At 44.6% G+C, this 18,227-nt stretch overlaps 1 protein-coding gene across 1 annotated transcript in view; it reads right to left on the reverse strand.

The window, feature by feature from the left end:
- The window catches only part of prex1 (phosphatidylinositol-3,4,5-trisphosphate-dependent Rac exchange factor 1), a 118,466-nt gene that overhangs the window by 63,225 nt on the left and 37,014 nt on the right, over nucleotides 1-18,227 (reverse strand). Inside the window, exons 7-10 of the mRNA XM_064923138.1 lie at nucleotides 16,489-16,622; nucleotides 15,991-16,106; nucleotides 13,150-13,299; nucleotides 9,905-10,052 (exon numbers count right to left, since the gene is read on the reverse strand). Of these exons, the coding sequence (XP_064779210.1) occupies nucleotides 9,905-10,052; nucleotides 13,150-13,299; nucleotides 15,991-16,106; nucleotides 16,489-16,622 (548 nt within the window). The remainder of the gene's footprint in view (nucleotides 1-9,904; nucleotides 10,053-13,149; nucleotides 13,300-15,990; nucleotides 16,107-16,488; nucleotides 16,623-18,227) is intronic.

Consider the following 18,227-nt stretch of genomic DNA (forward strand, 5'->3'; position numbering starts at 1 on the left):
TTACACTTGCGGTGTAACTTACAACATGATCATAATTTGATTTGCTGTTTCAAAGTATTCACTCCCATATCAGCTCAAAATAGAATGTCATCATGTTTTGGTCACAGAGAAAAAGCACATCCCTCGCAGCTGTTTTTTTTACCAATAGCCTGGAATCAAGTTATTACTTTTAAAACAAAATACATTTTTAGGGGAGTTCTAATAAGGCTACAATGTTGTTTGGTTTACTGTTTGAACATTCTAAGATTATATTTATTTATCAATGCAAAATAGGTTACTTTGATGCATGGCCTATAGATCAGATCAAGGAACCAAGTGAGCTTCATTGCCTACACCCTGCAAGGAATGATACGGTGCATTACAATCTTCACGTGGCACGGGAATACGTAGAATGTCGGAGCGCACCCTTTTGTGACGAAAAACGACATTGTGCTACGCTCTGTAGGGTCCGTCTCCGTAGGGTATAAATAGCCCTTTAAAGCCCTTTGTAACATAAGTTCTCCCAAAGCTACTTCTGCCTTCTCTCCCCTCCCTTTCACTCCTCTTCCTCGTCATCCCCCAACCCACATTTCCTCCCACTTTCTATCCCTCTGCTCCTTCTCCCTTGCGCCCCTTGTCTCCCCTCCCACCAGCCTTAAACCCCATCTTTCTCCATTTATCCATCCATCTCTTTCATTTCTCACCCCAAAAAGTGCCAATTCATGGCTTGTGTGGTGCCATTCATACAGAAGCTCTATCACATAAATACAGATTCTCTCCTCAAAGTGTATTCTCCCTCGTCTGACACCAAGTGTTGGACAAATGTTTGGAGAGGAGAAAATTACATTTCCCTCTGCTCAATCTTCCACGCCACTGAGCAAAATCAATTCCCCGGAGAACGAGGAACAGTGAATTTGAGCGTGTGTGATTGTGTGAATGTGTGTTTGAGCGAGCATTCCTGCGAAAGCAGGTTAAATGTGTGATTCCTATGTGTATGTTCATGCAAAATGTGTGTGTGTGTGTGCGTGCGTGTATGTGGGTCATTCCACCAATTCGGTGCCTTTTGAGATGTGTAACTTTGTAAAAGAAAAAAGAGAAAAAAAGGTGTGATTTCAACAAACAAAAAAAACATAATAAAGAGCACATGTTCAACTTAAGAAAAAACGTTCTCCCATCAAGAGGTTAAATAAAATAAACGACTATAGTAAGTGCCTATTAAATGTCAAATTAAGTAACAGGTTGACGATTTCATAAAAATAAAAAAAGTGCCATAAATACCCTTGTGACAGGAAATAATGGAAGCTTGTGTACAACAGCCAGGGGCAATTGAATGCAAGCTTCACAAAAAACATGTCATTAGTCAAATATTTCTAGCCTGACTATGGGTAACAGGGTTGCCGTGTTACGATAAAGCCAATCAGTTTTCCACCACAAAACACCAGAATGGACAAAAAGAGTAGAACCAGCTCACCTACTTCTCAAATATGATTGAACTATTAGATGTATACTGAACAAAAACCTAAAACTCAACAATTTCAAAGATTTTGCCGAGCTACAGTTCATAGAAGGAAATCAGTCAATTGGCATAAATTCATTAGGCCCTAATCTATGGATTTCACGACTAGGCAGGGGTGCAGCCATGGGTGGGCCTGGGAGGGCATAGTGAGTTGCCCTTAGTGCCTACTCCCTTACCCTATAATTCTGGATTTCTTTGTGACTAATTTGTATACAGGTAGACCAGAAAATCCACATCCCTGATTGGCAGATGAGTGGCAACTCTGATTAGAACACCTGCTGCTCATTTGTTGTTCTTTACAAATTCTGTTTTGAATAAAAATAAAAATGTTCCTACACACTGAAAGGCTATAAAGCTGAACCATACAGGTACGCTATCCCCGATGCAATGAAAATAATTTTAAAAAATGAAATAATGAAGTAAGCTTTATACAACGTCTTTGAACGCAAAGCCATAACACCTTTTTGTTTGTCTGAATTTGTGGGTTTTACACACCAGCCAAGCTTCTGGGAGAGGGCGATGATTCTCTTTTGAATGGGGCATAGACCCACACACTTTGGAGCCAGGCACACCTACTGGATAGCCAGGCCCAGCTAAGTTTCCTCAGACAAAGCCGGATGTGGAGGTCCTGGGCTGACGGGGTTACACACGGTCTGCAGTTGTAAGGCCGGTTGGATGTACTGCGCAATTCTCTAAAATGACATTAGAGGTGGCTTATGGTAGAGAAATGAATATTCAATTCTCTGGAAAGAGCTCTGTCGGACATTCCTGCAGTCAGCATGCCGATTGCACACTCTCTCAAAACATAAGGCATCTGTGGCAGTGTTGTGTGACAATACTGCACATTTTAGAGTGGGATTTTATTGTCCCCAGCACACATGCTGTTTAATCAGCTTCTTGATATGACATCTGTCAGGTGGATGTATTAACAAATTTAACAAATTTGTGCAGAACATTTTAGAGAAATAAGCTTTTTGTGAGTATAGAACATTTCTATTTAAAATATCAAAGGGAAGCAAAAGGCCCTCATTTCGTGGAACGACCCATGTGTTTGCTCATGTGCTCTGGTGCGAAAGCAGCCTGGACGTGCGATTCCTGTGCATTTGTTTTCATAATAAATGTGTTCATGAGCATTCCTGCGAAAGCAGGCCAAATGTGTGATTTCTGTGTGTGTTAATGCCAAAATGTATGTATGCATGTGTTCATACAATGTGTGTGTGTTCATACAATGTGTGTGTGTTCATACAATGTGTGTGTGGTCTTGTTCTATCCTCGGACCTGAAATCCCCCAAAGTCCCCACAAGGATAGTAAAACAAGGAAAAGTATCACATCCCCACAAGCAGTAAAGGCTATTTTAAGTTTAGGGGTTAGGTTTAGGGTTAGGCTTTAGTGTTATCAAATCAAAGTTTTGTGGTCACGTACACAGATTTGCTGATTTTCTCGCAAGTGCAGCGAAATGCTTGCGTTTCTAGCTCCAAAAGTGCAGTAATACCTACAGTAGCAATAAAAATACACACATAATCAAGACAAATCAAAAAATAAGTTATATAAGATGAGCCATGACTAGAATACAGTATATACATATGAATTGAGTGAAACTGTATGTAAACATTGTTAATGTGACTATTGTTCAATGACTCTGTAGATAGAATGCTGCCCTAAGTTTCAGGGCAGGGTACTTGGCTGAGGCCGGATAGTGGTGACTGTGTAACAGTCTGATGGTCCCAGCTTTGATGCACATGTACGGTCTCTGCCTTCTAGATGGTAGCGGGGTGAACAGGCCATGCTTCGGATAGCTGAGGTCCTTGATGATCTTCTTGGCCTTCCTGTGACACTGGGTGCTGTAGATGTTCTGAAGGTCAGTGTGCCCCCAGTGATGCTTTGGGCTGACTGCACCACCCTCTGTGGTTGCAGATGGTGCAATTGCCATACCAGGCAGTGATACAGCCCGATAGGATGCTCTCAATAATGCATCTGATTAATTTTAATTTTGTGAGGGTCTTAGGGGCCAAGACAAATTTATTCAACCTCCTGAGGTTGAAGAGGCCCTGCTGTGCCTTCTTCACCATGCTGTCTGTGTGAAGGGACCATTTCAGGTTGTCAGTGATGTGCACACAGACGAACTTGAAGCTTATGACCCGCTCTATTGCAGCTCAGTCACTGTGGGTGGGGTGCTCCCTCTGCGGTCTCTTGTAGTCCACAATCAGCTCCTTCATTTTGTTGACTTTGAGGGAGAGGTTATTTTTCTTGCTACACTCCGCCAGGGCTCTCACATCCTCCCTGTAGGCTGTCTCGTCATTGTTGGTAATCAGGCCTACCACTGTTGTATCATCAGCAAACTTGATGATTGAGTTGGAGACGTGGCCATGCAGTCATGAGTGAACGAGTACAGAAGGGGGCTGAGCATGCACCCGTGTTGCCCCCCATGTTGCAGATCAGCGTGGCGGTGGTGTTGTTGCCTACCTTCACCACTTGGGGTCGGCCCATCAGGAAGTCCAGGACCCAGTTGCACAGGGAGTGGTTCAGATGCAGGGCCCTGAGCTTAATGATGAGCTTGGAGGGCACTATGGTGTGGAAGGCTGAGCTGTAGAAGATGAACATCATTCTTACATAGGTATTTCTATTGTCCAGGTGGGATAGGGCAGTGTGCAGTGCAGTGGCGATTGCGTCGTCCGTGGATCTGTTGAGTCGATATTCAAATTGTATTGGGTCTAGGGTGTCAGGTAGGGTGGAGGTGATATGGTCCTTAACTAGCCTCAAAGCACTTCATAATGACAAAATGCAACGGGTCTATAGTCATTTAGTTCAGTTAACTTCACTTTCTTGGGTACAGGAACAATGGACAGCTTGAAGGAAGTGAGGATAGCAGACTGGGATATGGAGAGATAGAGCATGTCCGTAAATGCTCAGGCAAGCTGGTCTGCACATGCTCAGAGGACGCGGCTTGGGATGCCGTCAGGGCTCGCAGCCTTGCGAGGATTAGCATGCTTAAATGACTTGCTCACGTCAGCCACGGAGAACGAGAGCACACAGTCCTCGTGAGCGTCAGGGGCCCACATCGGCGGCTCTAAGGTGTTTTCCTCGAAGCGGGCAAAAGGTATTTAGCTAGTCCCGGGAGCGAGGTGTCCTCAACGTTGCTGGCTTTCCCTTTATAATCTGTGATCATCTGAAGTCCCTGCCACATACGTCTCGTGTCTGAGTCGTTGAATTGCAACTCCAGTTTGTCCCTGTACTGCTGTTTTTCCTCTTGGATTGCCTTACGGAGGTCGTAGCTGGTCTGTTTTTACATGTTTTTACATGTTCCGAGTCACCTTGCCATGGTTAAATGCGGTGGTTTGCGCTTTCAGTTTTGCGTGAATGCTGCCATCTATCCACAGATTTTGATTAGGATAAGTTCTAATCGTCACAGTGGGAACAACACCATCTATGCACTAGCTGATGAACCCAGTCACCGAGTCAGTGTATACGTCGATACTATTCTCAGGCGACCCAAAACATTTCCCAGTCCACATGTTCAAAACAAGCTTGAAGCATAGATTTGGACTGGTCAGACCAACGTTAAAATAGTCCTTACCACAGGAGCTTCCTGTTAAAGTTCCTGCCTAGGTGGGGAGAATGGAGGCGTGATCTGATTTGCCTAAGGGAGTGTGGGGGAGGGCCTTGCAGCCATCCTGGAAGGGAGAGTAGCAATGATCCAGAGTCAGTGTTGCACATGTAGCACAGGACATCCGCTGATAGAATTTCCGTTTCCTTCAAAATTTTCTTTATTAAAGCCCCCAGCTACAATAAATGTGACCTCAGGATATGCGGTTTCCAGTTTGCATGTAGTCCAGTGTAGTTCCTTAAGAGCTGTCGCGGTGTCGGCTTCGGGGGGAATATACACTGCATGTGACAATGACCGAATAACGGGGACAATATATCCAGGAGAGCCATGATTCCCGTAACACAGAGTACGTTACAGTTCCTGGTGTCTCTCTGGAAAGAGACACTTGCCATCAGCTTGTCTATTTTATTGTCCAGGGACTGAACATTAGCAAGTTTTATACTTGGAAGCGGTGGATGGTATGCATAGCGCCTGAGTCTGACTAGGACCTCACTCCTACCTCTTCTCCGGTGTCAATGTTTTGGTACAGCCCCCGGGATGAACAGAGCTGCCTCGGAAAGGATCCAGGTCAGGGAAACTCTCATTTTTGCTTGAATTCCTGGTGAGTGACCACGGATCTAAAATCCTAAAGTTATTATTTCCGGCTGTAGGTAATAATACAAGAAACGTTCTGAGAAATAACACACACACACACACAAAAAAAAGACATACTACAAAGTTGGCTAGAAGCTAAAAACAGGGCAACCGTGTCTGTCCACACTGTCTGGTCCTCCATTTAGGTTTAGTGGTAAAGATCAGGGTTTAAGGAAATAGGATGTTGAATGGAAATCAAGTTGAGGTAGCCACAAGGATAGAAAAACAAGTGTGTGCGCGCCACGGTCTGTGTAAGCATGCTTATGTGCCCTGCTGCAAAAGCAGAATAAAAGTGTGATTCCCGCGTGTTCACGCCAAAATGTGTGTGGGTATCACTGAGAAAGCAGTAAACGTGTGATTCCTGTGGCGTGTGTCTTCTTGCTAGAACACAGACACCTTGAGCCATCTGCTCCCACCTGAGCTCGTCTGTCCGGTTGACTAACAATGGGAATATTTTACCATAAATAAAAGAGTCACTCATGACCTACTGAATTGGGGTACTGCTTTTTTTGGCCTGTGGTGGTATGTGTGTGGAGGTGATTGTCAGCCAGATCTGTGTAGTGCACCTCTCAAGTGTGTTTTTTTCCAACTGTGTATGTATGTGTGTGTGTGTGTGTGTGTGTGTGATGGTGTGTGCGGCTGCGTGTGTTTTTCAAAGAGATGCTGATTGACATTGGCAGAAGGCTCAAGTGGACTCTGGCCAGGTGGGGTGTTACGTAAGCGTTCTGGTTCATTTTGACACTGGAGCGGTCACACAGAGGAGTAAATCACTGCTAATGATGAGAATACAGAGAGGCTGTGTGTGTGAGAGAGAGAGCGCACGTGTGTACACATGTGTATCTGAAGCTTCATCAATTCTTTACCTACAGCATGCTAGAATGAGGTCTTCCAAATTAGCTATTGGAAATATTGTTATCAGTCAGTCAACAAGAGGCTTGCTTCCTTTTGAACAAGGGACCCGAGGTAAAAATGTCAAGTAGGTCCCCTTGTGAAATTGGGCACTAAGTGTACAAAACATTAAGAACACCTTCCTACTATTGAGTTCAACCCCTCTTTCGACCTCAGAAGTGTAAAATTAAGGACAATATCTTTATCAACATTTTGATCCTCAGCTTTATGGCTTAAATTTTAAATAAGCATGCATTTATTTTACTTTATTTTAAATATGTTCCATTATTTCTGATTGGGTGGGCAAAATTCAATTTAGGGTGGGCAAAGCCCAATCCAGCACCCTCCTAGAATCGGCCCTGGATGTGATTTCTGAACAATGTGTGTTTTCCAAAGCAGAAGAAGAGTTTAACTTTCCAGAGCAGCTGCAAAAGACACACAGAAAAAAACACCAACCAGTTAGTTTCAAACACTCGGTCACATTTAGTCCTTTCTTCATTCCACCCCTGGTTTTTAGGGATTATGTTTACACATTCACCCTCTGAATGGCACATATACACAAGGTCTCAATTGTCTCGAGGCTTAAAAATCCTTCTTTAAACATGTCTCCTCCCTTTCATCCACACTGATTGAAGTGGATTTAACCAGTGACATCAATAAGGGATCATAGCTTTCACCTGGATTCACCTGGTCAGACTCTGTCATGGAAAGAGCAGGTGTTCATAATGTTTTGTAAACTCTGTGTTGCCTTGATTGCAAAAAGTTGTTTCTAATGTACAAGATACTAATCTGTAAAAAATAATAATTACCACATCAGTAAGCACAAGAATGTTCCAACCTCGGTCGTATTTATTAGTGCACAACGTAGCAAAACAGCAAAAATGTTTTCACACAAAACCAAGCCTTTCTTATTACACAAGTAAGAAGAAAGAAGAACCATGGTTCCCTCCATGGTTCCTTTCGTGCCTAATGAATACAGACCTGGCCCTGGTGCATTGCCATACCCATGATGCAATACAGGCCCAAAATGTGGGCACACACACAACAACAGAAAACACAGCAGCAAATGGGGTGAGAATGAGGAAGGCTAAAAGAAGAACCAAAGTGTGACCAACCACCCAGACATGCTGCTGACAAATGGTGGAATTAAGGGAGCTGCGTAAATAAGAGGCACTACCAAATCGGCATTCTGCATGAGATTCATTTAATCTAACAACCACACTTAGTGAGCAATGCCGTCTCCCGAAGTGAGCTATGCTAATTTATAATAACATCAGAACGAGAGCGGTTAGAGAGGAATAGAAACAGGAAGAGAGGGAAAGTGAGAGCCTCTTGTTCACTCTACAGTGAGGTGCTGGCAGGAGGTAAGAGTGCTGAAAAACCCCTAGTGCTTTACATGCAATCGCTTTTCTCAGACAGCCACGGAGAAGAGAGAGCAAGTGCGCGCGCACACACACACACACACAAACGCTCGCGCGATCACACACTCAAACACAAACAGCCTATATGGTTGCATTAAGAGGTAGAGTGCTTTTCCTGGAAAAGGATACATTAGGAGCCCAAACTAGATGTCTAGCAGAGTGAGCAAAAATACAAAATAATCAGAAAACAGGGATGGCTTGACGCACTGAGCTTGTCTGGGTACGAGACAGTCAGTAGAGTAAACATCTTCGGAGAAAGAAAAGGAGGGGTTATTTTATAGCACCTCGTCTTCGATATGATAGTAGTTACCTTCCGGGACAAAATCTTGACTTAACGGCCATATTTGGTTTATATTTGAGTTGTCAACAAACGGGAATTCTTCTTGAAATAAATCGCCCGCCCGTTGAAATGCTTGCGTTGATTCGTGGGGTTGAAAACTGGTTAGAATGTGTACGTTGACCACTTATTGGTGTCATCAACCAAAAACTCCATTGATTTCCAACGTCATTATTTTGACAGATGACATTGATAGATGCTGGTTGGCTCAATGTATTTTTGCCCGGTGGGGATAGTGAACTTTAACCCTTTACTAATCGAATATAGGAAACTACACTACCTGTCAGTGTACTCTCAAATAATACTGAAAGCTGAAGATACAATGGCAGCAGCCCCACCCCCACCTATAATGCCTATCGAATCTTACCTCCCTGACATTTCATTGCAGGTTGTATTGTGGTTTACAGTTCTATAGAAACTCATTAAAAATATTTCCCTTGGATGCTGACTCTCCATAAAGTAAGCTCCAGTGATCACCATCACGGTTTTACCCTCTTTTTTTATATTCACCCCCCCCAAAAAAAATAGTGCCAAATAATAAATAATTTTAATAACTGTTCGGAATCTCGCAAAACACTGTGTGGAGCTGTGGGGCATAATGGAAAATGCATTACTGGAGGCAAACTAGGCCCTCATTGTTCATTCATAGCATTGAAAGACTGGGGGGGGGGGCGGAGCTGCTTAGTCCAGCAGCTCGCTGTTGAAGGGTCTGTCTAATGATGTCCTCGCAGTTAAAGGGAAGGTCTCTTCCTTAAGGAAGCTCTAAACGTGTCGGTTGAAAACAGTCGCCTCCGACAACAAGTTCATGGCTCCCAACACAGGATGGAAAACAACTCCCAGTCATCTCACTCATCAGTTGGGGTTGGGAAACTGATTGTGTTAGTCAGTGGTGTGTAGTGTGTGGCGTGAATGATTGCACCGGGTTTGCTTAAGTGTGTGTGTGTGTGTGTGTGTGTGTGCGAGCACGTGTGCACATGGATGAGGAAAGGCCGGCAGACTCAGGAAGCGCCTGCTTAATGATACGGTGTGTAAGGGAATCAACTTAGGCCGTTCCATATGCAAGGGTGATTACAGTTGGTATCATTATGGCAGGCTAGGAGAGATGTAATGATAGGGCCAGGTTAGGCATTCTGCCATTCAATTCCTACTTCTCAGTGGCCGGTAATTATATGCAACAGAAATTAGTCATGGAATGGTTAGATAGAATGGATGGAGCCCTTTTCAACACAACATCTGTGTTGTGATCCACCTCCCTCAGAACTACAGAATGTAGGGATTTCAAATATTATTATCAATGTATATATAATATGATCACTATTAACAGCAGAAGTTTTGGTTCAGTGGAGGAATCCCACAGTTTTCATGTATTTGTACCTCGAAGATGTCTTAAAAGTTCCCTTGTTCCCAGTTGAAAGGCCACCCCCTCAACTGAGCACCTATTGTTGTCATCCAATCACTGTACCATTTGAGATTTCTAGCTTAGCCTGCACAAAGGCAATGGACTGTTCAGTGTGGAAGAACTCACTTTCCCATGAAGCACTTGGGAACGATGCTCAGCTTCCGGCGCCGGTCCTTGATCAGGTGGCGGCTCTTGGTCATCATCATGTGGTAGAGTTTCTCGCCCTTCTCGGCGATCATCACATAGGCATCCCGCTCCATCCCCAGCTTCAGACCTGCAACAGGCAAACACTCAAGGGGTCAGACACCAAAGCATTTTGCATATGACGTTCATTAACGAAAGCCTGAGTTGACTATAAACTGTTATTAATATATTTCTAAACCAACAGTGAGTCTAGGGGTAACGATAAACTGTGTGGTCCGAGAATGTGTATGAGTGTGAGAGCGAGAGAGAGCGATAAAGACTACAGATCATTCCTCTCACTGCCTAAGACATCATGCTGATTCACATGTCTGACACTCTGGTTGGTATGGGGGGTGGGGGGGCAGCAGCTATTGTCCCACAGTGCCAGCAAAAACAAAAGAGGGCCCAACACCGAGCCCTGAGGGACTCCATTTCCTCCAGTCTGCCCTCAGACATCTATGCGTTTCAGCCCCGGGGGGGGAAGAGGCTGTCACGGGGCTGTGAGAAGACACAATGCCCCTGCCTGTAAGGGTCCCGTTGGGGTTTCTGACACGGTACAGGGGTAGGAGAGGAACGGAGCATGGCGGCTCGCATCTGCCGCCTCCTATGGAGGGAAAGCCAGAAGTTAGTCTGTCCAGGTCTAGAACAATGTACTGTGTCGCCTGCTAATGTACTGTGACGCCACAGAGTTCTTTATCTTTAGTGTAGAGCAGCAGTTGTGTTTACCAAGCTGCAACACCCTTGAGTGAGAAATATGTTAAATTATGACAAATATGTACAGACAATTCAAAACTAGTCTGTTGATGTTGAGCCCTTTGAAGGTCCAGCATGCTCATAGAGCTTCTAAACCGTAACTCCAACATGGGGCTCTCTGAGCAGCTTAACTCCACTGTGGGGCTAACTGAACTTTGGAGTGTCACTGTGAGGCTCTCTGACTGGCTAAACTCCACAGTGGAGCTCAGTTAGCTGCTAAACTACACTGTTGGGCTCTCTGAACTTTGGAGCTCCATCACCAGGCTCTCTGACTAACTCAACTCCATTGTCAGCCTCTCGGTCCTGTTAAACCGTGGGACTCAGACAATTCCAAGAAAATTTGCGGGGGTGCCAGAGCTGGGTGCCGCTGATGAAGGTGGGGTTGGATTACACTTGACAGCAGCTGGAGTGGATTCAAACAAAGAGTCATTGAACAGAATGGGGTCTGGTCCTAGTGCAAGGGGCCCCCGGCCCTGGCCTGCTGGTCCAGCTGTCAGAGCCTGTCCAGAGGCCCCCTCTTCCCACTCTCACAGGCAAACAGGCTAACATGTTAGCCCACTCATTTCCCCTCAGCCTCCACGAAAACACTGATAAGACGATCCCAGCCCCATCCAGCCGGTAGGGCAATAATAATGGATGCGTCTTGGGAGTATTTAAAAAAGGGGCTACAACCAAAATGCCAACTAAAGCCAGTGCCAAGGCAAAGCAGGGTACATTTAAAAGAGGTGTGCTGGTGGAAACTGGGATTCAACAATGGGTTAGGTATCAATAGTGAAACGGGGATGAAAGGGATGTGGTCAAGCCTTCCAGATGTGGGCCAGGCCGGTGGTTCAGGGAGGGGAGGGGTGTGTGTTGTGGCGAGGGTGTGGGGTTGGCTGCACTGTGACTGATCTGGCATCTGTTAGCCTCAGGTCAATTTCCGCCTGCCGTAACCCAATACCCAACATGGCCCTTGGTACTCTGCAAAGCTCCACGTCTTCATTTTAGCCACAGGACCAGGTGACTGCTCGCACAAGTCCATGAGGAAGGCTCATTTGCTACATTTGAAATATTAAAGCTACTGTTGTTGTAAACAGCTAGAACACAGGTATGGTTGAATGTTTAAAACCCCTCAGCTGTTTAAGTTGAATCCTTCTCATACACTTACAGCTTGGGTGGGAAGCAGTGGTGATTTCTGCCTCCAATGCTATCAGGTGTCACCATGCCTACAGGCACAGAAGTCAGTAAAAGCCTTTCAAGCTTTATTAGCCCGCCCCAATGCGCACGCAAACAAAAAGACAGGTGGCCAGTGCTGAACAGGTGTCCTTACTCCTCATGTGGAGACACTTTAGAAGTCAAAAGAGTGTGGGGGGGGGGGGTGGAGGCAAAGTCATTAAACAAGAGGAGTAAGAGTGCTCAGCTTACAATGACGTTTTGAACAAATAATCCATATTCCCCAAAATACATGTTTTCAATTTGTAGTCAAACACTACCGCAAATAGCACATTTTAACTAGAGAAAGAGGTATTTTAGTGCCATTCTTTTTTTTAGAGAGAGGACCAAAAGATAATTTTATTCCAGTGCCAGGATGTTTTGGGTGTGACTCGATTTGAACACACTATTAAATTGCACAGTTCTTGAAAACTGCTCCCAACCTGCTAATTCATGCCAAACGTCTGCAATCACTCCACACCAAGTCGCGAAATGGCATACAAAGTGTGTTACGGAGCCTCATTTTCATGCCACGGTATAGGTGGGTAGACAAAACAGAGAGAGAACAGAGTGGTGTCACAGACTGACAACAACCCGTGACCGGGACTGTGTTGCAATACTCTCCAGTGAGCTGCCGTTTCTGGCAAGCTGCTACTGGCTGTTCTATTTCAGGCTCTTGCTGGATCGAAGATTCTGTTTTTAGCGCATCTTGAGATTGTTTGTGAATGAACTGTTGTATAGAGCGTGTTCTCCTCTCGGGAGTGTTGATTAGCAAACATGGGTCTCGTACTGCATGGTAAGAGGCGGCTGGCTCTTTCTTTTGAATGTTAAACTCCAGACTGTTCATCTGCATTCATTTGGTATTAAAGTTCTAGGTCCTTATACCACAATCTTTATGTATTTATACAACAAAAGCCAGAGAGAGAGAGAGAGACAAAAAGAGCAGCAAGACATACCATAATCCACATACCACAACCGTCCTAGTGAGGCATTCATTTGCATGCATATTGTATGATCTCTCACAACAGAGGGACTCCATTTGCAACCTCTTGCAAAGCTAACCATTTATTTATCTGAACCTTAATTGTGTTAGCTCACCATAGCATAGCGTTGTTGAGATACTGTATAAGTCTATGAGGTCAGACAGTAGAGCACAATCGGAAAACATGATAGCCTTACATTCTCAAGGGAGGTGGGAGCAGGGCTCCAAAAGCGAGGATATGCCCCTTTTTTGTTAAACTCACTCTCTCTCTGCTCTCGTTCCCTCAAGATGGCGTCGAGCCACTTCTGCTTGTCCTCCGAGTTCTTGGCCATGCAGACAAACCACTTGTTCTTGGCAGTGTTATGGATCTTCCAGCCGTTGGTCACCGTGTAGTTGTTGCTGTGGTAGTCGGCTAAAACAAGAGGTAAAAAAAACAATTAACGGACCATGGTACACACCCGACATGTGACTCCTCTTCTAGAAATAACCTTTATTACATTTAACCTCAATGCTGTTGATGGACATTGATATTAATACTGTATTAGCTTTCCTTGGGGATAAAACATGCAGTGTTCATGAACTCGTGTTGACCTCAGAAGTAACTGGGAGGGTAATACAGCCCAGCCACAACACTCTCAAGCTTCACTTGTCCTTGAAATACCTCAGAGTTCAAATATCCATCAGACTGTAAGTACTGCTAATTAAAATAACAAACAATAACTGACTAGTAAAAGACATCTTTCCGCTGACTCGACAGAAAGGTCCGTCTTGCTTCCGCCCTCGCATTCCCTCTCTTTGTCTCCCTCTCCTCTCAGCTCCATTCCAATTTGACCAGCTCTTTGGCTCTAGGTGACTGTAATGCATAATGAATGGACTGGGGGTAATGGAAGTACATTAGTGTAATGTTAAAAGGTCATATAAATAGATGTGAATCCACCTGGCCCCGAGGGGGGGGGGGTGGGGTGGAAGCATAAAAAAAAGGGCTAATGGTGTCGAGGTGTGCGTGTATCAAACAATAGTGGATGTGGGAGGAGGGTAATGTTGTTGCATTCATCTGAGTGTGATGAATGCATTCACGCCAAAACACTCGTTGAATTGCTCTTCGTGTGAATGGGAAACCTACCGTCAGTGCATTTCAAGGTTGTGCTCTTCAGTGGAAGAACACAGGCCCGACAAGACACAAACTACAAATCTCATTCAAACGGATTCACTCAATATCCTTATTAATCTAAACATATCACTTTAAATCAAGGCTCCCCAACCCTGTTCCTGGAGAGCTACTGCCCAGTAGGTTCACACTCCAGCCCTAGTCTAGCACACCTGATATAATAATTAGCTGGTTGATAAACTGAACCAGGTTAGTTACAACTGGTGTTGGAGTGAAAACCTACAGGAGGTTAGCTCTCCAGGAACAGGGTTGGAGTGAAAACCTACAGGAGGTTAGCTCTCCAGGAACGGGGTTAGAGTTAAAACCTACAGGAGGGTAGCTCTCCAGGAACAGGGTTAGAGTTAAAACCTACAGGAGGGTAGCTCTCCAGGAACAGGGTTAGAGTTAAAACCTACAGGAGGGTAGCTCTCCAGGAACAGGGTTAGAGTTAAAACCTACAGGAGGGTAGCTCTCCAGGAACAGGGTTAGAGTTAAAACCTACAGGAGGGTAGCTCTCCAGGAACAGGGTTAGAGTTAAAACCTACAGGAGGGTAGCTCTTCAGGAACAGGGTTAGAGAGCCCTGCTTTAAAATTGTCAACTGAACGGTATAAAAAGCACAGATATTTCAGTGCTTCTACAATGCTACAAATCAACACATTAATACCCTTAGACACATCCAAGTTAGACACATACAACTGGCAGTGTAAAAATGGCACATGACCTTAGTGTCACTATTAGGTTATATTGTCTCTCTGAGAAACACACAGAGAGAGAGAGAACATATTTTTCTTTGTGGTTACCTCTGAACGTACCAGGCGATAGGCAACAGCCCCGGGGCACAGAAAGGAGGCATGTGAGAGGAAGAAGTGCATTTCTACCCCTAAGGCCCTAAAGCAAGAACTAGAAAACAAAAATCAGACCTGGGTTCGAATAGTACTTGAAATCTTTCAAATACTTTGAATGTTTGCTTGAGCCTGCAAGATATGTGGGGTTGGCAGTTTTGGGACAATTGTATTGTTGCTATGTGCCAGGTAAACTCAATCAAGCAAAGCTAAAATATTTAAAACATTTCAAATACTACTTTAACCCAGGTCTTGCAAAAACAGGCTAGTGTGCAACAAATCTCTAGAGCAAAATGAGCAGAACTGTGTGGTAAGTTGGTAAGTTCCAGTTCCTGCAGCAGCAGCTATCCCAGAAGTTCAAAGGTGAGAAACACAGGTTGTACATCCTGCCCGAACCAATGTAAGACATTATCACCGCGAGCAAGCACTCGTCAAATCCATTTAACCTCCCTATCCACTGTTAGTCATTCAAAGTGTGAGAAACCTATGCAAGATTTTATAGTTACACCCAAACTGTAAGCTCTCATCAGATTTGTATCACCTACTCCATCAGTGAATTCATTATCTCGTTTTTGAAGCCTAAAACTAACACTGTAGCATAGATAGAATAGATCTGTGTAATTCGTTTAGGATTTTACGTCAGCCAGACCTTTAGAGAGTTAATCCCACATAAATAGAAAGAGAATTAAATGATCAACTGATGGAGGACAAATGTGATAAATGACTAAACATGGATGAATGATTAGAGCAAGGGATGATTGTATGAATGAATAAATGGAGGGGTGAATAGCGGGATGATGTTCCTACAGTGTGGTGAAAAAGTATTTGCCCTCTTTCTGATTTTCAATACTGAATGTTATCAGATCTTCAACCAAAGTGTAATATTCGATAAAGGGAACCTGAGTTTACAAAGACGACATGGGTCGCCATTATGCCTGGCGAAAACCAAACATTGCGTTCAACAGTAAGAACCTTAAAACTGTCATGCAGTGGGGGTGGTATTGTGATGGTTTGTGGATGCTTTGCTGCCTCAGGACCTGGACGACAGAAAGGGGATAAATACTTTTTCACAGCACTGTACAGTATATGAAGACTGGTGAGACTGGGACAAACCTGTTCCGTCTTCGACGTTTTCCACCTCCATCACCTCGGTGTTGATTCTTCCTCGGAACAGGTACAGGGGACCGTTGATGGACTTGGTCCTTTTGGTGGACTTCTTCCCAGAAACCCTTGGAAATTGAACAGAACATTTTGAAAATGTGTTGTTTTCTTCTAAAAATATGTATAACTAAATACATTTTTAAAACAACTTCACAGTCCTGAAGCACGTGCATGCACGCACACACACACACACACACACACACGTTAGGTAGACTTGTTTTGTTTGTATGTAAAATGAGCTTGGTACACACTACACAAACAGGATTTGGGGATTCACTCAGTTTTTCCATGTCTGGCTTCTTTCTGCCACTGAATGAACACACGTTGTGCTCATTCCTGCCACATATCTCTCTACCATCTTGCTCTCCTCTCAGTCACCCCCTCACAACCTCCCCTGCTTTCCCTCCCCCACCCCCCCGTCCCTACATCTCCTCCCTCCTTCGTTCTCACCTGGACTTCCTCTTGCAGTAGACCAAGAGGTTGTCGAACAGGAAGAAGACTCTCTCCTGGATGTTGCCGGCTGAGATCTTGAGCAGGTTACCGTGGAGCAGCAGCTCGGTGCAGATGTCAGTCAGATTGGTGCCCTGGGGACAGTCAAGAGAGGATGGCAGTTAACCGCTGGTGCCTGTTGTCATCTCTCAACTTGACGTGTGTGTGTGTGTGTGGGGGGGGGGGGGGGGGGGGGGGGGTTCTTTGTATGTGTACGTGTGTCGATAACAATGATTCTCTTTTACACAGCATGTGTTTACCTTCAGAGTGCACAACCCCAGTCGAACAACAAAATGCAGCTGTGAGAAATCACACATCAGATGACATTGGATTCGGTTTATACTAAACTAATGGTTTCATTGTGCTAATAGGATGGAATGAACAACAGACGACACCCTCACTCCTACTGTTATACAACAGAACAATAGTGTATACAACAGTCCTTCCCTAAACTTTGCCAATGACCCTTAACACAAGACAAAAGTCAGCTGTGCACTGTTCTTCATCCCACAGTGGTTAGACAAGTTTCCAACTGGCCCCCGAACTGAACTGAACTGGAGGAAACTAGTCTAAAATGGGGAGGAAACAAGATTTTGTTTAAATAGTGCCAGCTCTGGGTCCCAAAGGGACATCTGGTCAGACTTAAGACAAAGCCTGTTTATTTTACCCCTGCAAGCCACATACCACTCGTACGGTGAGCTGAGACGTAACATGTGAAGCATTCCAGTTATTTCCCAACGCTTCCCTGATATGTAATGTCATGGCAGTGTTGGGACTCGCGTTACGACCGGTGGAAAGCCACTGTTATGACAGTTTAGTGGCAGAGTACTTCATGTGAAGTGTTGCTCAGATCAGGATGGTAAAACGTGAGTTGACCGTGCACTCCGTGGACTCCTTCTCCTCTGCAGCCATGGGATGAGAACCACAGATTCTTAAACCAAATGTATGGAGTCGCATGTATGAGCATGCACACAAACACTGGCCCCTCTATATATGCGATCTGACGCAAGTTCTCAATTGAAAGATTCATCTCGTTTCATATTTCATTAGGTTTTCCGTTTTAGCCTAGTCGGGGGGGGGGTATGCATGGACAACTCACACCGCAAGGTACGAGAGCCAATTAAAACCTTTTAACGATCCTAGGCCACGACTTTGTCAGTGAGTCACTCTTTAGTCATTAGATGAAGTCATTTTTAAAGCTGTATTTGCAGGGTTTTACATTAGCTCATTGTAAACAAGAAACCTCAAGGGATTCCTTAAGGTTGACCTATGGGATTCTAGCTGTGACGTTAATTATGGATGGGGGTGTTTCAGAAATGGCACCATTACATATATAGTGCACTACTTTAGACCAGAGCCATATGGGACCTCCCCTTTGACCTCTGATCACAAGGTAATGCACTCTATAGGGAATAGGGTGCCATTTCAGACAGGAATTCAATCATACCTACACCATTGCAATTAACCACACACATACACATTTAGGGCTGCCTCGTAAAGTAATGATTGGTAATATAGAGTGCATGTGCATGGATACATTCATGCCATACACGTAGCCATAACAAAACATCCTTGTTCAATGGAACGCACCAATCTAAATAAACCGGAACTAAGCGTGCCCATGTGTGGACTCTGGATCTCCGGCCCCACCCCCATTTTTGGTAGAGACACCAAACACTCTTTATGGCTGGACTTTACCA

The sequence above is a fragment of the Oncorhynchus masou genome, chromosome 18, assembly GCF_036934945.1.
Source record: "Oncorhynchus masou masou isolate Uvic2021 chromosome 18, UVic_Omas_1.1, whole genome shotgun sequence".
In the NCBI taxonomy this organism is placed as follows: Eukaryota; Metazoa; Chordata; class Actinopteri; order Salmoniformes; family Salmonidae; genus Oncorhynchus; species Oncorhynchus masou.